This window comes from Anarhichas minor, unplaced genomic scaffold (genome assembly GCF_050575085.1).
Source record: "Anarhichas minor isolate MPS153535 unplaced genomic scaffold, ASM5057508v1 ptg000002l, whole genome shotgun sequence".
NCBI classification, from domain to species: Eukaryota; Metazoa; Chordata; class Actinopteri; order Perciformes; family Anarhichadidae; genus Anarhichas; species Anarhichas minor.
In genome coordinates, this window is record NW_027466448.1 from 6,874,796 (window position 1) to 6,897,153 (window position 22,358).

General features: G+C 43.9%; 1 protein-coding gene across 4 annotated transcripts in view; it reads left to right on the forward strand.

The window, feature by feature from the left end:
* The window catches only part of sema4d (sema domain, immunoglobulin domain (Ig), transmembrane domain (TM) and short cytoplasmic domain, (semaphorin) 4D), a 31,096-nt gene extending 8,988 nt beyond the window's left edge, over positions 1-22,108 (forward strand). For 2 of the 4 annotated variants that reach the window (XM_076087379.1, XM_076087385.1), the window contains exons 3-17: positions 5,654-5,712; positions 15,383-15,516; positions 16,473-16,618; positions 16,709-16,771; positions 16,903-17,001; positions 17,126-17,219; positions 17,368-17,484; positions 18,004-18,155; positions 18,768-18,943; positions 19,077-19,233; positions 19,470-19,692; positions 20,099-20,211; positions 20,502-20,674; positions 20,880-20,926; positions 21,116-22,108. In XM_076087379.1, coding sequence (XP_075943494.1) covers positions 15,420-15,516; positions 16,473-16,618; positions 16,709-16,771; positions 16,903-17,001; positions 17,126-17,219; positions 17,368-17,484; positions 18,004-18,155; positions 18,768-18,943; positions 19,077-19,233; positions 19,470-19,692; positions 20,099-20,211; positions 20,502-20,674; positions 20,880-20,926; positions 21,116-22,092 — 2,634 coding nt within the window. In that variant the 5' untranslated portion in view covers positions 5,654-5,712; positions 15,383-15,419 and the 3' untranslated portion in view covers positions 22,093-22,108. The remainder of the gene's footprint in view (positions 1-5,653; positions 5,713-15,382; positions 15,517-16,472; positions 16,619-16,708; positions 16,772-16,902; positions 17,002-17,125; positions 17,220-17,367; positions 17,485-18,003; positions 18,156-18,767; positions 18,944-19,076; positions 19,234-19,469; positions 19,693-20,098; positions 20,212-20,501; positions 20,675-20,879; positions 20,927-21,115) is intronic. The other 2 variants (XM_076087362.1, XM_076087371.1) reach the window with 1 other exon arrangement.
* Positions 22,109-22,358: the final 250 nt, after the last annotated feature.

A 22,358-nucleotide genomic window follows, 5' to 3' on the forward strand; every position in this document is an offset into this window, starting at 1 on the left:
TGTAACGAAACAGAAGAAACGGGTTGTTTGCAGACACTTTGATGAATAATGGTGATAATGTATGCTTTTGCAGGACTTTGCCGAGAGGCAGAGGAGGTTTATGTAAATGCATAGTCAACCTCCAGCATCTCTCCACTTATTACTAATGCACCTGTTTACCCTTTTGACAGAGAGCGAGAGAAGGGGGGGAGGTCTGGTGACTCACTCAGTCTTTTTATGAAACAGGCCTCAGGGTAGTTCCCCTGGCTAACACCAGCACAATATAATGTCGGTATAAAATATTGTGCATCTTTTTGTTGAGCCGGATAATGCTATATTTGCTCAGAGGGGAATTTCTCTTGCAAATTAGAAGGTTGTACCACTTTATTTTATTATTATTTTTTTTTAAGGATGCCTTTTTGCCGAACCAGAAGTCTAGGCTTGGAAGTGTTTTGGATGCAACATAAAAGGCAAACAAAAAAAAACACATGTTCTTGGAAGCTTTATTTTGAAAGCAGGATGCAGCAGTATTTTTTTAATAAGCCTCTGCCGGACCGAAGTGAAGTGAAGTTACTTTGGGAGTTTCAAAGTAAGTGATGATGTTGTTGACAAGCTGTCCCGCTGGATGAAAGGTATCTGAGCAACCAGAAAGGGGGTGGCAGTCTGTGTGCTCGATGCGAGGCCATGTTGTAGGATGATTGTTCGTCGAGAAAGAATGATAAATGTTACGCCAAAAGGAAGTGAGGGGAAAAGTTGGAGGACGTGCCCCCCGACGGTGATGGCGAACAAAGCCTCCCTCAACATGGGACTACTTAAGATTCATACAAAGGCAGAAGAAGACAGCTATTTATTTTCTCTCTAACACACACACACACACACACACACACACACACAGATGCCTCCCTTTTTTTCTCTAGCTCACTCATGAACAAACATTTACACATAGCGGGATATCAGTGGACATTCCTGCAGATGTATGCATTCCAATCAGCATTCCCAGATACACACTAGCCTGCAGACACATCTCGAACAAGCGGAATACTTTGCATTCAAAGATGTCCGTGATTGTGCACAGCCTTCACATTCGTTTCGTAGTATTAAGATTTGCGTCTGTGTTGTCCATGATGCAGATGTTGCTTTTGATTCTGGAGCTGCAAATATGCTCTCTCATTCTCAAAAATGAACATGTTTCAATTACAGCACATTTTTTAAGTTCAGCCTCCTTTGGTACCAGGATGCTCTGGGATGAGGAAAAGTTTCTAAAGCCAGATTTTCTCCGTAGTGCTTGTAGATGGGGATTCATTCTGTTGAAATTCAAGCCTGCGTTAATCCTCTTCAACACACTGCTTTTTGTGCGTGTGTGTATGTGTGTGCACATGTGCGAGAGTCCGTGCACCCTCCATCCAGGATTTTAATGAACTGGCATTTCCCCCAGTTGTTCTGTTTTCTTGCTTCTGTATGGCATCATGTATGAAAGAAGATGACCAAATGCACAGTGAGAATGTAGTCGTATGAAAGTCTGCCACTTTTGTCTAAAAGACATTTCTACACGTGGACTGTAGCTAAGTTCTTTAGGGAAAAACAGAAGCAAGAGGAAAACTACGTTCCTTTAGCCCTCGAGCCATTCTCGTGTGTCTTTATGCAACGATTCCATTCTTGTTTTCCATTTGGAGAATCCTCCTCCTACTCACTTCTCCTCGTTCTTCTCTTTGTCCTCAACCACTGTATGAATTTTCACGCTTGAATATCCTCTCTCATAGCAAACCCTGTTTTCTCTCTCTGTCCCTCTGTCCCTCTCATTTTCCTTCCCTCCCCCACCTGTGGTGGTGTACGCTGACAGCCCTGTCAGAGACTTGGGATGTTTATAGACGGACAGTAAGGATGGCTGCACAGATGAGTGTGTGTGTGTGTGTGTGTGTGTGTGTGTGGTGGGGGGCTTTTAAATGACCACGCTGATAGAGATGAGAGGCCTTTTCCCAGTCTGTTGCTGTTTGCTTTGTGTATCTGTGTCAGTCAATGTCCCACGTGTGTGTATTCATGTCGGTCTCAGGGGAGCAAGAATCCAAAAGCACCACGAGAAAGCAGTTAAGAGCTTTGAAATGTCACTTACACAAAGCTGCAGCATGTAGTCTAGTTATAAACCTGGTGTTTGGTCAGAAGTCGCACCCTTGGGGGTAAACAGCCATTTGAAGACTGAAGGATTAGTTAGGAGTACATGTTTGATTGAATGTTTGGAGATTATTACATTTTTCATACTTTCCACCAAGCACCTGGATGCAAAAGTTGTTTTATTTGTAATGGTCTTTGCTCTGAACTGCCTCACCATGCACCGGTTACTCCGTGTTGATTTTTAGGGATTTTCTAGGTTTGTCCACCGCTTTTGGTCCAGACTGAAATATCTCAATAACAATGACATGGATTGCCACAAAATGTGGGACAGACGTTCATGGTCCTTTCGAGGACAAATCTACTTACGTTGGTGATCCCCCTGACTTTTCCTCTCGCGCCACTATGTCGTTGACATTTGTGGTTTTGAGTGAACCGTCTGTAAAACAATTGGATGGATTGCCATGAAATTTGGTACTTTAATTTTAGTGCTAATACGCGAAGGTTAGCATGCTGACACGCTAAACTAAGATGATCAACATGGTAAACATTCTACAAAACATCGGCATGTTAGCACTGTCATTGAATGTGGTTCAAATACATGAAATAAATTCGCAAAGGGTACCGCTCAGAGAACTTGAGTTGTGCTGGTCATGAGACGCTTCTGAAAGCTGGAGCTGGGATCTTTTTATCAGCTCGGGGGAATAATCAGGTGTCACCCTGGAGCAAGCTCAATAGCCCATCCTGTCAGTATGTTTACCATAGGCTGGGTTACTGAAGTAGCGCCTATTAATAAATTCATTCTGGCTTGAAGAGTCTTCAAAAGGCCAGCTTTGCCTGGTCCACATTCAAGTCCACTCATCAATTAAAAAAAATCCAGACTCATGACATCTCCACTTCCTCTCCGTGCCCTCTCCAGACTGCTGTGTCACCAAGGGCGTGGTTTTTGGGGGGGGGGGGGGGGGCGAGGCAGGGTTTGCAACCGGGCTCGGCACCCACTCGGGACGTCCTGAATTGAGACATGTGAAGGCGTGGTGTCACCGGTGTCATTGGGATCCGTGGGTGCATTGTAGAAGTCTGTATCAGCTGTCACGGGGTTTTGTGGGAGCCGAGAGAAGCCGAGTCAAAGTGCTTCCTAAGGATGTCGAGGGGGATGCACCCTTTGGCCTACAGCTCATCAATCTTGCGCAACTGTCATCTTCTCCCAGTGGTCCATTGACGCTGTTGGAGGAGGGCGAGAGGCAGGGACTCGCTCCGTCGTGTATTGGTGCTTGCTTGCATACATGTTTTTTTTTTTTCTTTGTCTGAGGAAGTGATGGGAGAATGGGGAGAGTCTGGAGGAAGATGGTTTGCACTGCAACTATAAAGCATGGCTCTTGACCTTGATCTCCAGGAATAAGCATCCTCTTTGGCTTTGGGAAACTGATAACCAAACTGATCTGAAGTAATATGCTATTAATTGCTGTCAGCTAAAATCTATATTTGATGACAGAAATGTAATAAGCAATTCTAATACGGATAAATATTCCCCACCGCATCCAACTCATTACAGGATACTGTGGTCAGAGGTCTTGTCTGGATTTGATCATTTGTGAGTTAACTGCCCGTGCTTGTAGTCTGGTGTGCATCATCTCTGCTTAACATAATCTGATTATTCTTTTATACAGTAGAGCCGGGGTGGTGGGGGGTCTGCATTACAGTAGCTTACCCCACCGGGCAAATGCTAATGAATCTGCATATTTGGGTTGATTTGGGTGACCTGAATTCAATTGTGTGGAAGATTTGTCTCCTTGTTCCCGGACAGTATTCGCTGCTTTGCCAACGACATCCATTGTGACAGCTACAGTTTGTTACTTTGGGTTATTTATTACTGAATTTTGTTCCTCTTTATTTATTTATTTAAAGGATACATTTAAAGGAGTTTTTTTATTTTTTTTAGGATGTAGAGATAATTCGTCCCAGTTAAAGTACCAGAAACTAAGTCGAGGCAAAGCAAACATGCGAGCCCATGTTTTCCACTCGAGCACAGTTGGATTGTAGTGGACTGTGGGAATAAAGCTTGTCTACTTGTGCAGGGAGAATGTATTCAGCCTCGTTGTAAAGGTTTTCATTTTGCTCAGGGAAGCAGTCTAAGGGAACAGACTGGAAAGTGTTGTGAATGGAGGTCCGACCATCTGTCACGATGGCAATAGGAAGATTTCTGCTTTCCTTCCCTTTTCACTTCTGAAATCTTGTTTTCATGCACTGAAAAAAAATAAAATAAACAAAAGAATTTTCCAGCTGACTGTTCTGTTACTGCTGATGCAGATTATTCCCTCAAGTCTTTGTTCTCGTCTTGATTCATTAGTGATGCACAACTCCAGTGCTGATGCTGTACAACATTCTAAAGGCCCTGAGACCTCTCTTCTAAATCTTAGCAGATCAGCTGGTTTTTTTGAGTGTTAGACTTTTAAATCGATGATACCGAAGGATGTTTTTATTATGTAGTCGTGTTGTTCTAGTGATCATAGTGTCAGACGCTCAGTCACATTTCATTTTGCAACACCAACATATTAAAGTTGGTATTAAGGGTTTATTTGTCATACATGATAGTAAACTGAATATCTTTGAGTTTTGGGCTGTTTTTTTTTTCTACACAAACCGATTAAATCGAGGAAATAATAACGCAATCCTCAGACTTTTTTTTAAAGTAAGGTTTTAGGGGATTAAAGAGTGGTTTTACTGACAAGTGGTTGGATCCCATCTGCAATGGGAAAAGAGAACTGTATGAAAACAGTTGAAGCTCACAATGTATACAAGTTAAACTAAAATAACTTTAAAATATCAGCCAATGCATAATGCAGCGATTCTCTGCATTCCACTATCAAATTGATAATCTTATAAATCGCGCAACTTTCTCTTGGAGTAAAAGTCGTGCCGGTTTAAGGCTTGGCCGTGGTTGACCTCTCATGGGATTAGCCCGCATAGAGCAGATTCAACAGTGTTGAAGGGAGGGGGAGGAGGAGGGAGGGGGGGGGGCGGGTTCAGTCTATTTACATCTGGTTATAAATCCCAGACGGACCGAAAAATGGTGTGAAGTTCGCAGCAAACAGCCAGTCTTCAGCAGTGGAAAACCAAAAAAGTGCGAGAGGAAATGAATGTAGCGGTCACAAGCCTCAGGTTCCCCTGATGGTATTAGCACAAGATAATGTTTGTCATTTGGCTGCTCAACATTTATTTGTCCTTGGTTGTAAAAAAATTTAGCGCAGTACCCTGACCGACATGACGGACAGATATGATATCACAGGCTGTGGATATTTGAGTCACTATGTAATTGTTTTGGCCTTCGCGTGTGCGTGTGTGTGTGTGTGTGTGTGTGTGTGGACAAATGGGTGATAACCTTCACCACCGCATAAAAGGTCTATTTCATGTCAATTTTATTTTGTATGTTCATCATATCTGTCTAACCACGGTCTAGACAACTAACCACATATGCACACACACACACAAAATGCTTCCTCCCTCTTGTAGGCACACACTCTACACAACTATCTTGTCTGATCTTTCTGTCTTCTCCCCCCCTCCCTAGCTTGAGGATTTTATAATTCTCTCCAGAGGAAGAGCGTCTCATCTTGTAAGGAGCCACAGGTCAGAAACTCTACTCCTCTCCCTCCCCCCCCTCCTTTTTGTGCTGTGCAGACCGACACTGAGCCTCTCACGGGTCAGCATGCTTCAACACGAATGCTGCATGCTTCTCCAACCCCCCCTCCCCCTGTGCCTACCTCAGGGCTTTGCTCCCTTTATTTTAATTCCCCCTGTATGACCACACCTGGGCAATCCACCTTTGATTTGATTCCGCTTGGCTTTGGTGCTTGTGTGAAAATAAAACAACCCTTCCAATGATACTTTTTCCTTTTTCACCAATCATTTTGTTATTTGCCCTCGTCATGTGATTTGTTTTTCTCCTTTAAGTTGTGATTCTCTTGTTTTTATCTGCAAACCGGTGTTCTATGTTGTGTCTATCTATGATGTTCATGGTGCACATACACGCAGCTGCCTGCTTCCAGTGGCCCGTTGTACAACCAGCTTTGCTCTGCATTTGACTGTTTGCTAAACCCCCCCCCCCCCCCCAAACAGTGATCGTCCAATCATAGCTTGGTAACCGTAACTAGGCACGTCTGGCCTGTCAAGCTTTCTACAAATGCTGAAGCTGTGTGAAGGGGGCTTGTAGGGTAGTTTAAAAACAAACGCATAGTGAAAGTAATGGATTAAAAAGTTGTCTAATGTTATGATTTCTGATGTTACGTTACTTCCAATACCAAGGAGGATATCTTAAGCTTGCTGTGTTATGTGGGGTAATTGATTATGTTGCAAAAAGCCTCGTTCAAGAGTGATTTATGGAGCCAAGATTCCTATATATATATATATATATATATATATATATATATATATATATATATATATATATATATATATATATATATATATATATATATATATATATATATATATATATATATATATATATATATATATATATATATATATATATATATATATATATATATATTAGAGAAACGTTAACTTAACTCACCAACACTTGTCTTCAAGGCACCAATACTTTCAGTGCTGCATTATTTTCTTATATTGCTTCTATGATTTATTTATATTCGTTCAAGATATTTTGCTTATTCAGCTGCTTGAATTTTAAGCGACCTCATTTTCCTAAATGCCTGCAATTATTTTAATTCCCGACGAGGACGGAAGTGTGCCCGAAATCTGCCCGCCAGATCACGAGAAAAACAGCGTGACAAGTGTTTTGAATTTTCAAGCCTGGCTTTGTGTTGTTCATGCGTTCCCTGTGCTGCGAAGGAAACGGTGAAATTTGTGTTTTATCTCCTGGTATGCCAAGTTCAGGAGGACACACTGTTAGCGCTGTGGCAGCCTGTGGGTGATGGGATGAGTTTTCACACAGCGCTCCAAAGGAGGTTTTTGTCTCTGCCGGGCCAAAATTACCACCATGAAATCGGTGCCTGCTGAGAGAAAAGCAGAAGAGAAAGGGGTCCTCCTTACAGGCAGAAAGAAGAGGAGGAAAATATAGCAGTTTGTTTTTTACACTGATGTTTACAGCCCCTTCAAATGCCCTGTGCCTGGTGGGAAAGCCTAGTAACTGTCATTTATAAGACTGTTTTTGTTTCGTCATTTATCTCATCGTATTCTTTCTCCAGTGCACCAAAAAAATCTGGAAAATGTTTGCAATGTAGCTAAAGGCAATCGTATTCAGATAATTATATTCCACATCAGTCGATTCATAGCCCAGACCTCGAGTTTTATTTCACTCTGGGAGCTGAAGTCACCTGCCCTTAGTTATTATTGCTGTTCAAAAAAAATAAAAAATACCACCAATGTGACTACCATTCACCAACTTGTGACCGCAAGGCCTTCAGCTGGGGACCACAAGACCTTCAGCTGGGCTTTCGCAGCTTCCTAAAATAGTCCCACATTATACGCCCCAAGGCCGCGCTGGCATCACAGTCTCCTCAAGGAAACTACATCAAGTGAAAGTTGTATGACTTTACTGAAAGCTGTGGCTTCCATGTGACCCCAAGCTACATACTGCACCAGTATGTACCACAAGACGGGTGACAAAAAGGTTTTCCTACAGCTTAGTTTTGGAAGAAATGTATTTTTTTTTCTCCATTTACGGCAATGTGTGCATTATTGGTAATATTGGCATTTTGCACAACAAACATTATTCTTATATTGACAGTGGAAAAGGGCTGTTTTCTACAGGAGTAATGCATTAATTGGCTTTAGGAAAGTGTCTGAAAACTGTACTTTTCAGGATGAGGACATAAAGGCAATTTCCAGATGTGTAAATGCATCAGCTTCTCTTTTCTAGGTGATCCTCAAAACTTTCATTTATTTTGTGCCAATGCAGATGTCAATAGTAAAACCTCCTCCACTGTTTTCTCCTTGTAATTAAAAGAAAAAAGTGTCTGGTGATTATGTTTTCATGTTGGACTGCAGAGGCACACTGGGTACTCGGATGGGGAACACCACACAGCAACCCGTGTTCCTCTAGTTAGCTCACTTCACTCGCCTGTATGTTTTATAGGGAAGTTTTTCAGATCTTCCAGAACCACGTGGCTCGGGGAAAGGGCGTGTTGTTTTTAAAAAGCTTGCCATCGGCCGACTAAATATACTCTTTACTGGACCTGACCCCTCATTTGCCTTTGCTGTGGCCACTTTAGGTTGACATGCTAGCTCAGCAAGGGCCCAACAACTAGTAATTATATAGGAGGGTTTTCATCCCCCGTATAGTGTTGCCTTCACACAAGCTCTTTTCCTCAGTTTAGACATTTGGGTTTTCATTAATGGTACATTCTAACTCCTACTACTTCATTGCAACACAACCAGAAGTGGTTTTCTGCATCCAGCCTGCCCCAGAAATGAGCATCGTGTGCTCCTTGTCATCATTCAGCCTTAAATGTGGACGTCAATGAATGAATAATGCTGTTAATCCTTGATCTGGCCTTTTAAGAACGTTGCCTCCCATCTGTCATCCGGCGAGCTCGCCGCGGATAACGTACGTTGCTGCTGCGTCAGCTGCTGCAGTTTTCAGATGATGGTCTCTTGTACGAGCAACAGTCAGCTGTGCAGTGCGGGTCACTCAGCTATTCCCCGGCTTTCAGATGGCTCTACGTTAACATGATGTGGCTTCGACACGCTGGCTTTGCACTTCGCAACCGAAGGCTGATGTCTCTCTTCAGTCAATTCCACATTGTTTGGACGAGGACCTCAGCTGCAGGTTGAACAGTTGGGTGTTGATTTATCCAGACAATTGGTGAAATTAAGAAAATGATTAAAAGTAAGGGGACCTCCACACATTTACACATCACTGCTTGAGACTAGCAGCTTCATTAGCTGCTACTAGCGTAACTGTCGGTGCGTGAGTTGCATTGTGGGTGATGTAGGCCCCAAGATTTAACAAGGAAGAAGAATGCTTTATTCATTTTGATCCTTTTTTAACCGTCGACAATGACATAGGAGTGCAATAAGATGCTGCACAAAACCTGATCTTGGTTATGAGATGGACTTGTAACAGTCAGCTGGATTTGTAATACCAGTAGCTCAGCCCATACTGAGAGACTACAAAGCCACGACTTTCATTACTGGAGAAGTCAAAAACATTTCATCAGTCTGTGGGGAAACCCTAAACTCTGATGCAGCTGGCAGTATTTTAAGATGGGCTCTCGGACCCTGTCTGGTCTTATAAGAGGGATTTGATGCCCGCAGTTGTCATTATGAGCTTGTGCCAGTCTCTGCCACATCTACAGCCAAACTCCATTAATCTGCAAATGACATTGGAGCGGACATCTGTCTCCATCAGTGTGTCATCCTCTGCGGCTTCAGTATTTTATTTCAAGTGAAGGCTCTTCTGCTCACTCACTTTCTCATCCAGGCCCGGCTCCAAATAACCCACAAACCCCCCCGGAGAATATAAGAGCAGGTCTCAGTGCTGTTGGAGAGTGAAGCACGAACGCTTTGAGACACTGAAATACATCTTCATATGTGTGTGTACTAAAGAAAGACGAGGCATACGATTACTGACAGTCCATACTCCAATCATTTACCTAAATGTCATGGATGCAAATATCAATGTCTACCCTCATTGATATTTATTGGTTGGGCTACTGTCTAAGAAGCAGCTGTAGAAAAGATTAATTCCTCCTTCTTGGTGCTGAGTTGACAACAGCTCTAGACTTAACATGGAAGTGCAAAGCAGCAACTTTTAATGTCATATTGAACTGCCAAAAGAGACATTCTTTCCACGAAACGAACTACTTCAAGCACATTTCCCATTACACAGTTTGTTTGCGAGTCGCTCGGCACATCAGCATTATAGCAGCAGACGGAGAAAACAAAATGAGTCGCAGCCTCTTGGCTCGCTGTGGCAAAAAGGAAGAAGAGCATCTCTGTGCATTGATGCCCGACGATGAGTACATGGAAAATGGAGCCAGCGAGGGGTTGGAGCTGTTGGCAGGCGCTGAATGTCCGACTCCTTCACATCACCCTCCATCACACTCTGCATCCTCACCATACTCTCTGCGCACAGGATGCGGAGCTTCTTTTTCGGCTCTCCCTGCTTTGGAAATGAGATGCTAAGTGGTGGAGCCGCGATGTGGTGCAAGTCACATTTCATCAGGGAATTCAGACAAGGATGGTTTAGTTGATACAGCTTCTGTCCACTTTAACTATTTCCCTCGCCATTTCTCTTTTTAGTATTTTAAACTGATGACCACCAACAAAGGACTTCAACCCTCCATTCATTTGAATGACGCCAGTCCGTCGACGCAGCCGGTTTTGATTCACTGTCAGATTTCTCCCATTGTTGGCACCACTGCAACACTAAATGCATAAATAAAGGCCGTATCAAGCTTCAATTATATTCGGTGGGAAGGTCCGCAGTACTTCATGACTGAATATGAGGTTATTCCGCGCCGTCACTGTTTCTACGTCGTTTCATTCACTGTGTTAGTGAGCGAGGGTTGTGTGAGAAGTGGAGATGGCTTTAGTGCAATGCTGAAAAGCAGAATATAGTTACATTTGTTAGAAAGCGCACATCCGTGCACTACGTTGTCTACGGTTTAGCTACGGATCGGCAAGGACATGATTATCTCCATTTAATTCAATATCTTTGTCAATGTCTTTGTGACATCCTATGATGCTCTGCTATCAATGACATCAGGTGGGAATGTAAAAGGAAATGGAACAAACAGGAGTAGAGCAACCAGCGCTGCTGTAACTGCTTCTACCGACCACTTTCTAGAAGTGAGTGCTAACAACTTGTACTGATTGTTGTTCTACATTTTCAGAACTTTCCAGAAAGTCGAGTTGCTTGTTTCCCACCAGTGCTTCCCCGTTGACGGTAATGGACTCGGAGGGGAAATGTAAACTGTCAGCTTTTCTTCCTCCTTGATAGTTCCGTGTTCTGTCTTTGCCGTAGTTCTCGCTGTAGGCTGTTGAATGTTCGTGCTGCATCTAAATGTGACTTATCTGCACCCAGCAGAGGGAAGTGGGTTTTTCTTTTCTGTTATTAAAGATACGTCTTGTACACCTGTTGCTCTTTAAACAAAGAAGGCCATGAAGAAGCCACTCTGTACCTCTTATCTTGTTGTCCTTCACAAGCTCACTGCTCTGCCTCGAGTAGAAACTGCACACAGACTTTTTTATTCCTTTAAAAAAAATGCTATTTTATTTTCATACAGAAATTAGTGAAGAGTGTAGGTCTGGTGGCCTGCCTTGGTAATGCAGCAGTCCGTTTGGTTGTGCTGGATTAGCTAACAGTGTGTGCTGAAGGGGAAAAACGTTAATCAATCCCCCCCCCACCCCCCCACGCAGAGGTTAAATCTGGTTATGCATTGATTTATTATCGTGACCGGCTTCAATCATAATGAATCGGTTGGCACACTCCTGTTGATTTTATTGTGGTGCATAAAGACATGAAATCCCTTTCCAGCGTTTAGGTTCCTCTCACTAACACATTCACAGGTCTTGTGAACAGATAGGCAGACCCCCACCACCACACACACACACACACACTCTGTGTCCTCTGTCCTCAGTGGGCAGCCTGCCAATGTCTATGCCCCGTTTAACAGCACAGTGCTGGGAACCCCAAGGCCCCAAAGCAGGTGTCAACCTCCCCGCTCAGCCAAAGGAGCTGAGCAGGGAACACAAAGGGCTCAAAAGACCTGCCAGCATGGTAACAGTCTTAAATGTCCCTGGCCAGCGTGGCCACTCCTCTAAATCTCCCAGCAGCATCGGGTAGCTGCCAGCTTGCTCTTTCTGCTACTGTAACACTGACTCTCAAAGCTTTTTTTAAGTTTGCCCCCAACGGGGTTCAGAGTGGTGAGATTGATGGAGGGCGTCAGGAGTGCACACACGGAGGGACGAGTCCAGTTTGAGGCTTTTATTTACGCAGCGTGTTCGAGGAAAACAAGCCAAAAACTAGAGGCTGAGAAGAGAGATGAATTTTTGTTTGTCTGGGATTTTTTTTTTTTTTTATCCATGGATTCAGAATTGTTATCTCATCCGTTCACACTGTGGCTACGTCACTCCCTTCCTTCATCTTTACGGGATGCTTCCACATCTCATGGGCTTGTGCGACCTTTTGAAAACACTGGCTTGGCTCAGGGCTTAAGCCGTGTTGGCATTTAGATTGGCAAGACTGTAAAAGAAGAGGATGAGAGGGAGAAGTGATGCCTTTCTTCTGTACTTCGTCCTCCCTCCTTTCTCTCTCCCTCTCTGTCTCTCTGTTCATTGTTGCCGACTCTGCAGTGATGATGTGGATGTGATGGAGGGGGTTGGAGTGGATTGGAGTGGAGGCTACCCTCATCTTCAGCAAACAATAGGTCCTTGTGTGTTTGACCCCCTCTTTAGCAGATTGGAGTCCATGGCTCGGGCTGAAGCCGGGATGGAATTCCACCTTTGCCAGATTTAGTCGGTGGAAACCCTCACAAAAAAAAACCCAAAACAATCCCAGTGTTATGAGGGTCATAGCTCTGGGGTAATTTATTCTTATTTACAACCACATCAATAATCAATTATCGTTCTCTCCCTTTTCTCTCGCTGTGGTGACCCCCATTGATCGCCACATGATATATCGCCCTCTCGGCTGTGTAATTGATGACTAACCTATATTTGAGCGTGATGAGCCACATTGGTGCTACTAGGTCAGTTAAAATGTTGTTGACAATGATTTATTTGTCCTATTGTCGAATTATCTGTTCTCTCATTTCAGTTGGTACATTTAAAATGAGGACAAATTACCTAATGAAGCAGTAAAAAACGCTTTACATTCCCCTCGTTTTCATTCACTACGCCTTCTTTCAGCCAACTTTTAAGTCGACACCATTCTTTTCAGTAGCTTGAATGCGAATTCGATCCATATTACTGAGACATGAGCCTGTGAGAGAAAAGTTTTGTTATCTCAGTCCTCGTCTTACAAGACATCCGATAACCTTTTATCCCCATGTGACCGGCCCACCCATTTTGCGGAGGTGTGCTGCGGATACTTTAGCAAAACCAGAATGACCTGCTTTGTGCCAGATCGCTTTACTTCCTCAAGAGGACTGCGTGCTATCGCCAGCCAGAGCCAGCTGCCTTCTGTCTATTACAACAACAACATTGGCCTTCAGCGTCCTCCCCATTAACGTAAAAGCCAACTTCATCTGCGTTAAACGGGAGAAAAGTCAGGGTACAAAGCTGTGGCTGTTGCCGACACGCCCCACACTCGCGTGATTGGATCAGGAGACGGGAAGCACTTGAATCTTACAATTGAATTATGTCAGTTAATCACTTTTCTGAGTTAATAACATTTCAGTGTGGATAATATTGACGAGAGTAATCACTCTTCCGTCCGTGTCGAAATGAATTTGCTTGACCGTCATGAAAATTGACCTTTAAGATTATTTTGCCCGTGCCCTGCCTCGCAGTACATTTGGCCAACCTTGCATGTATTACAAGCAGGATTGAGAACAGATTTAGAGATTTATTTTAATATTTAACTTAAGCTTTAAAGCATGAGCTCCGCCCACCCCCAGCTTTTCTGCTGACCTAAAACAGGCCACTTGAAATGCGGTTTGGTCAACCAGAGGATATATCACCATTTTAGACAAAAACAAAAATGTTATTAGTTATAATAATAACTGAATCTTCTATATTTGAGATCCAAAATAAAATGCACAGCATTTCAAGATAAATCCTTGTACCTGTCCTATATTGAACTGTGACATTGTTTTTTATTTTATGCAATGTCGAGATTTATTGAGGCCATTTGTGACCAAAAGTACCGTTAACTATTTATTATATCACTTCTCAGCGTTTAGGAATACTTTATTGATTTTACTAGAAGAATCTGCAGTGATGTTTTTTTTAGGTTTTATTGAATATATGAAGCATGGACCTCCTGAGGTGGGGCTGGATTAATGATGGACTTCTAGAAAAGGCACAGAGCAGCCTAATGGAGTCCTTATCAGGCGCATCGTGAGTGGCTGCACCGGGACGGAGCTGTTAAAAGACAGAAGGATCACACAGCTGCACAAATTGGATAAATGGAAAACGACACCTGCATCTGATAAGAGCCGATAGATGCCAGGAATGTTGTCGTCATCCCCATTGTCGTCATCATCACCCGAGGCAAACGGATACACCTCTTACTGTGCTTAAACAATAGTGCGGCGGAGTATAATACGTTTTATAAAAGGGGGGATTTTCTTAAGCCTTAAGGTGTTAAGTTGTTGCTTAACGCACATGCCGACATCAACTGACGTGTCATACAGTAGTCCTAACACGCTCAACATAAACGGCACTGTTAATAGAGTTTAATGCCGCTGTAAGTGTTAGTTCAGGACCTCATCACGTGCTGCAGCCCTCCCTCTCTTTCCTCCTCACTGCCCCCTCTCTGATGGAGCTTCTCATCCATCCGTCTACCTGCTTTGTTGTTTTGCATTTCTGAAATGTTTCCGAGATCCAAAACGCAACCAGTCATTCGCTAAAAAGCTTTAAGATTTCCACTGACAGGAAAGTATCAAAATTGCAATTGTCAGAGTTGTTTATGAACTTCCTTTTTTTGTGGTGTGAAAGAGAGAACGGACATGATTAGCATTAGTTCCTGATTATTAGGTGACGTTTGCAGCTGACTGCTGTGTACACCATTTGTTTAACAACCCAAATGAATAAAGCACATGAAAAATAAAAAGGCACACTAGGTTTTTTGACATTTCATAACATTCCTAAGCTGCTATCAATTATTAGTCATTGTTGATTGATCTGCAGATTATTATCTCAATTAATTGATTCATCAATTAGTATTTAAAATATCAATGTTTTGTTTGTGAAAAATGGCCATCACAATGTTGCAGTCCAAAACCCAAAGATATTTAATTAACTGTCATTTATGTAAAAGAATACTTGAAACGTAAAAACATAAATTTCACACATGCTTTTATTGTAGGAGTGTTTTTTTTTTAAATATATTGTGTAGTTTCTGTCCAAAACATCTTCTTCCGTTGATTTTATTCAAATGCGTGTGTTGGCTTTACTAACCTACTAAGCGACACAAAGAGGATGAATCAGTCCCGCCAGCTTTCAGTCTGAGGGAAGTGGATTTGAAGCCTTCCCCCTTTTTAGCGTGTGCGTGTGCTGCATGATAAGATATCAGCCTGTGAGGAGCCCAGTCATTTCTACATCCCTGTAGAATATACATTTTTGAGCACAAGGTTTTAGTGTATTGCTTTTACTTTTTGTCTTGCAGAGGAAACTTCACCGTTCCGAAGTTATCGGAGTCCAATATGGGATTTGGCGTACTGGGAGTGTTTCTGGGGCTGCTCCTGGAGGTCTCCACCCACGGACCGCACGCTGTGCCTCGAACCTCCTGGAGACACCAAGGTGAGATTTGATGCCATTATATAAATAAAATAATCTAAATGTAATATTTCCGAGTAATTAAACATAAGGTGTTACGCAATTGAAAGAAATAATGGTTGCAGTTTGGATAACTAATCGTTCTTTAGGTACAAATACCAAACATTTGCTAATAATAGTAAATAACATAATGTCCTCTTTACAGTAAATGTAAATCACTTCTGGTAAATGTTCTCTTGAAACCTCTGTGCTGATTTAAATTGAAAGCTTGCTTGAGTCACAGAGTCTACGGGCACTCAATCTGGGAGGTCGTACTTGTTGGACTGAGTTGGTATTTATGAGCTTACACAATGTTAAAACAAGAAACAAGAGACGCTAACATGAACTTCAGTTGCTCCACTAGCAGTGCGTGGAGAGCCGAGCCTTCACACCACACAGATGGACAGGTCTTTGTGATTTATGAAAACTCTTTCCACTCAAGGTTCACCGTATAGTCAGGGGACACCTGTTTTCTTAACTGTATCTCAGACAAACCTCAGACTCACCACAGCTCTCAAGTTAGAGCGTCCGGCTCACCCTTTAACAAAGTTTCTCTGCTCACTGTGGCACAGTCGGTGTTTCAGTCAGTCAGTCAGTGAGGCTATTTGCTTTCATCGTTGTGGTGTTTACGTCCAGGCACCTACAACCCGAACCCACTTGCACAGCCAGAGCCAGCCAGACACAAGCGCTCCACGAGAGATGCACTCTAAGAGAGGCAAACATCTCAGTGTGAGGGTTCACAGCCTCGACACTAATGAAACTATCTTTATCTCAGATTACATCTGTTACCTTCTGTTGAACTGTTGAAATTTACCCGTTTACTCCTGATGAACTTAAGGTGTAACTTGAACTCGAATTCTCAATACTACTGAATACAACTGTTAATAAGAAAGACTTTTTGGGGACGGTAAAGCAATGTGATCCAATGGTTCTGTGCTCAGATTTAGATCTGATGGAGTTTTCGGAGCCTGAGATCTTCAACTACTCCACGTTGTTGCTGAGTGAGAAAAGAGACGCGCTGTATGTGGGAGCCAGGGAGGCCATCTTTGAGCTGAGCAAGAAGAATGTGACGGTCAAAAACAACAAGGTACCAAAAATACAAATGAGATTTCTAACAGGAAGGAAAAAACATGTTCAATTTGAGTAATGATTTTCTTTAAAAAATGATCATTTTAAGGTTCAATGGACAGTTGCGGAAAACCCCATGGTGATGTGCACGCAAAAAGGAAAATCAAAAGAGGTTCGTTCAATAATAATTATAATTTATTGTTGGTGTTGTTTTTTCTTAACCGATATGTTGTCAGAATCACTCTCTGTCGTGTCAATACAATAAACAAGTGTGTTCTAATTCGCTCATCGATTGCCTTCCAGAGAGATTGTCTGAACTACATCAGAGTGCTCCAAGTCGTAGACGATGAGCGGCTGTATGTCTGCGGCACGCACGCATTCCAACCTCAGTGTGACTACTTGGTAGGTCAATGCTCGATCCCTCCTTAACTGGAAACACCACACTGCAATAATAAACATGTGCCGGGGCTCTCCAATCATCCCCCGCAGCCGACAACTCAAATTTGACCGTGAGCTCCTCTTTCAGAACCTCGCTGACTTTTCGCTGGACGGTCGGCCTGAAGATGGCCGGGGAAAGTGCTCCTTTGACCCGTCGCAAAGCTTTACTACCGTCATGGTTGGTGAGTTGGGGCCCAGTTTTATGTCATTTCACAAAGAGCTCTGTTGGTTGTCAGCCCTGCTATAAAAAGCACAATAATCCCCAATAATCTGTTATTTTGCTTGGAAAATAAATTGCTGTTTTTGTGTTATTCTCTGCTTTTCTCTCAGATGGAGAACTGTATTCAGGGACGTCTTATAACTTCTTAGGCAGTGAACCGATTATTTCCAGATACTCTCCATCCCAGTCCCTGCTGAGGACGGAGTACTCCACATCATGGCTCAATGGTGAGTAGGGGCAATATGTGATGAGTGAACATCTTGAGTTAATGTCAATAAAGCAATGGATGAGAGAGAAGGAAGAGATGGATCGGTATCTCTGCTGTTCATAATACCAATTGAAATGACAAAATCGTTGCCAGCATCAGGTTGTTTCAGCTGCCGCTTATTAATGTGAATTCTGTGAGAAACTTGATATCAGGCCAAAATTAAATTGTTCATGAAGTAAAATATACTCCACTCTGTAACAACACTGTACAGCCGCAAGTGGACTTTCCCTCATCGTCGCGACGCATCGGTTTCAGGAGTCAAATTCTCCAGTTTAACTTTCGTTCATATCAATAATTTAAGCTTATAAACTTAATATCTTTCAACCTTTGGACCTCCAGTCATTGGATTTAATAGCTCATGAAAAATAAGGTGTGTCAGATTAAGTAGTGTACAGCTGTTATTTCAGTGTGACGGATACATATTTATTGTCCTTCCTACATTCCCTTTTACTGATACCTCTCTCTGCTTTCCTTGCAGAGCCCAGTTTCGTTTTTGCCGACGTGATCAGTGACGGGGGAAACAAAGTAGACGGCGAGGACGATAAAATCTACTACTTCTTCACCGAGGTGTCGGTGGAGTACGAATTCTTTGGCAAGCTGCTCATCCCCAGGGTGGCGCGCGTCTGTAAGGTCAGTACACGTCAGGTACCATCTGCACATACCGGCGGCATCCCTCTTCAGCCCGTATCCACCTGCTGTCTGTGTTTGCATCTCGTTCTTCTTGTACAGCCTTCTTTCCATTATCTTGAATCTCTCACCTGAGCTCATATCATGGTACAAATCAAGTTAGTCAGTTAGTACGGTATGTATTAGGTCATGCACATACATCACCACTGGAGGGGCACAATGACGTAAAGAACAATACATGTATTTATCAAATGATAGAATTGGTTAAAACATTTTTTTTATATAATTTAAATGGGATAAATATTTTGTAAACCTGTTTTGCTAAATATTAACCATAAACATAGATATTACCCGAAAAACAACATTGGCTGGACAAAATATGTCTGCCAAGCACTCCTAGAACTTAATGCTTTTCACGAATGATAATATCTGGAGGTGGCGTAACCAAAAATACAATTTTGAAAAGTAATAGGGGCATGTCCTCTCCCCCCCCATTCCCAGTGGAAATGAAGCCAATCTTACGCCTGCCATTCTTCATCCCTCCTTCTCATTCCCTTTCCCCTCAGTCTCTTTCCTCTGCCTCTCCCCACACACTGATACACGTCTCTCCCACAGGGTGACCTCGGGGGGCAGCGCACCCTGCAGAAGAAATGGACGTCCTTCCTGAAAGCCAAGCTGGTGTGCTCCATGCCTGAGCTCAACTTTGTTTTCAACGTAGTACATGATGTCTTCATCCTGAAGGGGGCAGACTGGAGAGACACCGTCATCTACGGGGTCTTCACCTCCCAGTGGTCAGTGCTTTGAAGATCTTGAGTTGGGGTCAGAAAAGGACAATGTTTCAATATCAGGCGGGTCCTTAAATTCACTTATTTTCCCTTCCCCCCCCACTTCTCTCCCGACTCCATCATCATCCCTGTGCCCCAGGGGTAACGTGGGCTTGTCAGCAGTGTGCGCTTACAACATGACAGCTGTGGAAGAAGTCTTCTCCAAGGGCAAGTACATGCAGAAGGCCACAGTGGAGCAGTCCCACACCAAGTGGGTCCGGTACAACGGCATCACTCCTTCTCCACGTCCTGGAGCAGTAAGTACCTTTCACACCGCTCCAATAGTTAAGACTGAGCTCAGTTTGGTGTGAATGCTTGTGCAAATTTTATGAAGTCCAGGGCCAGGAAATGCTTTACTAAGTATTTAGAATACAGATGTAAAAGAAAATGAACGGGGGAAAAAAATATCTTTTTTAGTAGACAGACGGATGTGAATTTACTTTACAAGAATAAATCATTTAATGTCTCCTGTCTGCGTTTTTTCCTCCACCAGTGTATTAACAACCTGATGCGACGGCAGAACGTCAGCAGCTCCCTCCACCTGCCAGACAAGACCCTCCAGTTTGTGAAGGACCACCCCCTGCTGGAGGACCCCGTCCTACCCATCGGCAACGGGCCTCGCCTCATCACCAAAGACGTCAACTACACTCAGATTGTTGTGGAGAGGGTGCGCGCGCTCGATAGGAACATTTATGACGTCATCTTCACTGGAACAGGTAAGAACACATCAGTTATTTATACACATTTGAATTTAAAAACTCTTATGAATGAGGCTGTGCTTTTCAAGTTTATTAGACCCTGACTCTGAGAAATAGACAATATGTAAGAATATTGTAAATATTCAAACACAGAGTATTACATTTAAACACAATTGCAACAGGCTGCCTTCAGCGCGACACCTGAAGTACTAGTTGTGTTTACGACACCAATAACAGCTGAGCATAGCTGGAGAATAGTATGGTAAAACAAACAAGGGAAGGAAACTGACCAGTCTGAATATAGCTGATACCAGTTAGCTGACTCATTCACTACATCCTGTATTCTAATAGTTTGTTTTAAAGAGGCTCATTTCTGGCTCCTGCCTCGGCTGAATGATTTGCCTTTTACCATTCTCATCTTTAGATAAGGGAGTCCTGCACAAGTCAGTGGTGTATGAAGGAGAAGTGCACATTGTGGAGGAGATCCAGCTCCTGAAGAACTCTGAGTCCATCAAGAACCTGCTGCTGTCCTCGGAGGTCAGTGACGAACCGTACAAAGAGACCGCTGCGGCACAAGAATTAGAAAATGTGTTTTGAGCTCAACAGAAACGCAGAGCGCTGACGGGCAGCGTGTCGTTATGTGGTGGTACACGAAAACCTTTGCAAGCAGCCACTTTGCTGTTATAGATTTCTTTAAGTGATTTGTAGACTTTTGTGTAGTTTCGGGTTCATATTTGTGACCTTTTGAAATCTATAAGCGTATTTCTTTTGTTGTGCACTCTTTCTTTGGCATATCTACGTATGTGAACAACCTTGTGCTTCCACAGACACGCTCCCTGTACGCTGGTTCAGACTCCGGTGTGGTCCAGTCCCCCACAGCCTTCTGTGGCCGGTATCTGTCCTGCGATAACTGCGTCCTGGCCCGAGACCCCTACTGTGCCTGGGACCCTCACACTGCTGCCTGTGTCAATATCTTTGATGCTCCCAGCCAAAGGCTCAGGTAATCCTTTTTATTCTCCACATACCGGTACTCCACTCACGCACTACAACATTGTATAACGAAAGCAAAACCACCAACGAGAGACATCTTAACCGATACTCCATCCAGTTTGACCTGCTTTACTGTCTCAGTCTAAATATTTCTTCATTTCAGAGTTCAGAGTATTTTAGATGGCGATGAAAATAACGCTTGTTTGTTTTTTCAGGAAGCTAATCCAGAGCCTGAACGGTGACGCAGACAAGTGTCCGTCAGGTAGGGTGCAACATGCTCACATACGGCCTAACAAACGGCTTTATAACATGGACAGTGAGAGTAAAAAACACTGGATACCGATTGGAAATCAAATATCACAATTCTGAACGTCCTAAATATAAGCCACGTTGTGTGATTGTCCTCTATTGCACATTAAACACACATTTGCACATTTGTTTTGCCTCTCAGCATCAAGTCTGTCTCTGAAGGACTACCGACGTGTGACAGTGAAACCAGGCAGCTCTGCTGAGCTGCCGTGCCTGGGACACTCCAACCTAGCCCAGGTGATGTGGAAATCCAACGGCTCTGCCCTCACCGAGGCCTCTCGCTTCCACCTCATAGGCGAGAACAACCTTCTGATTTACAGCGTGGCTCCAGAGGATCAAGGTCGCTACGAGTGCTGGTCAGTGGAATGGGCCCCGGCTGCCGGGAAGAACTTCAGCCGCCTCCTGGCCGGGTACGTCCTGACTCTGGATCTCCCGCCCAGAGCTCCACACCAGGCAGGCCACGTTGCCACCACCCTCGGCAGCCAGGAGACGTCGAGCTCACACGCCGCCGAAGGTAATGGTAAGACAGAGAGAGCCCTACTAACGTCGGCCCTTGCTCCTCCCAGCTTCACAGTCCACCTCACCTCCCCACCCCAAACTGACTCATCACTAACCCTGCCGCCCAGCAGCACAATGAAGTTCCAGCCAAAGCAGCATCTTCCCCTGAGCTCCAGCGCTCCGCGCCCAGACAGCCGGGACCCAGCGGCTGAGTATTTGCAGCGCAACAACAGCACCGCCCTCCTCTTCCTCTTCCTCCTGTTTTTCCTCCTCTTTCTGGCCGCGCTGGCGTACAACTGCTACATGCAGTATCTTCCGGCGCCCTGCCTGCGGCTGCGAGCCGCCCTGCTGGGCACTCACAAGAGCGCCCATCAGCCCGAGTATCGGGCCTGCGAGGCGGGTCTGATGGAATCATCTGCGACCGACAAAATTAACATGACGGAGCAACCGACGCAGAACGGCAGCCAAACCACTCAAAACCTCCGGGCGCTCCGCGACACCGGGTATGAGACCGAGCCGGAGTGCGGCAACGGTCAGATCCCATCCAAGGAGAAACCCTTCGATGTGGACTGTGAATCTCAGCCCATCCAGTTCGCAGATGCAGATGAACCTTACTGCTAGCCAGAAGCCTCTGCTCTGCTCTCTCAGCACAGAGATTATTGATAGGGAGAGGGGGGGGGGGGGGGGTCACACTTTTGCTGCATCTTTCCACGACTCACAAATCTAAGTGCTTTCCTCTATATGAAAGTATGTTCAGTGTACAGCATCACATGAAGTTTAATCATCACAAGGCGTCTTTTGAGATATAACTCCTGTCTGGTCTAGGGTTTATGACGACAAAGCAAAAACTGTATTCACAGAAGCTGCACCCTCTCAGCTTAGTCCAG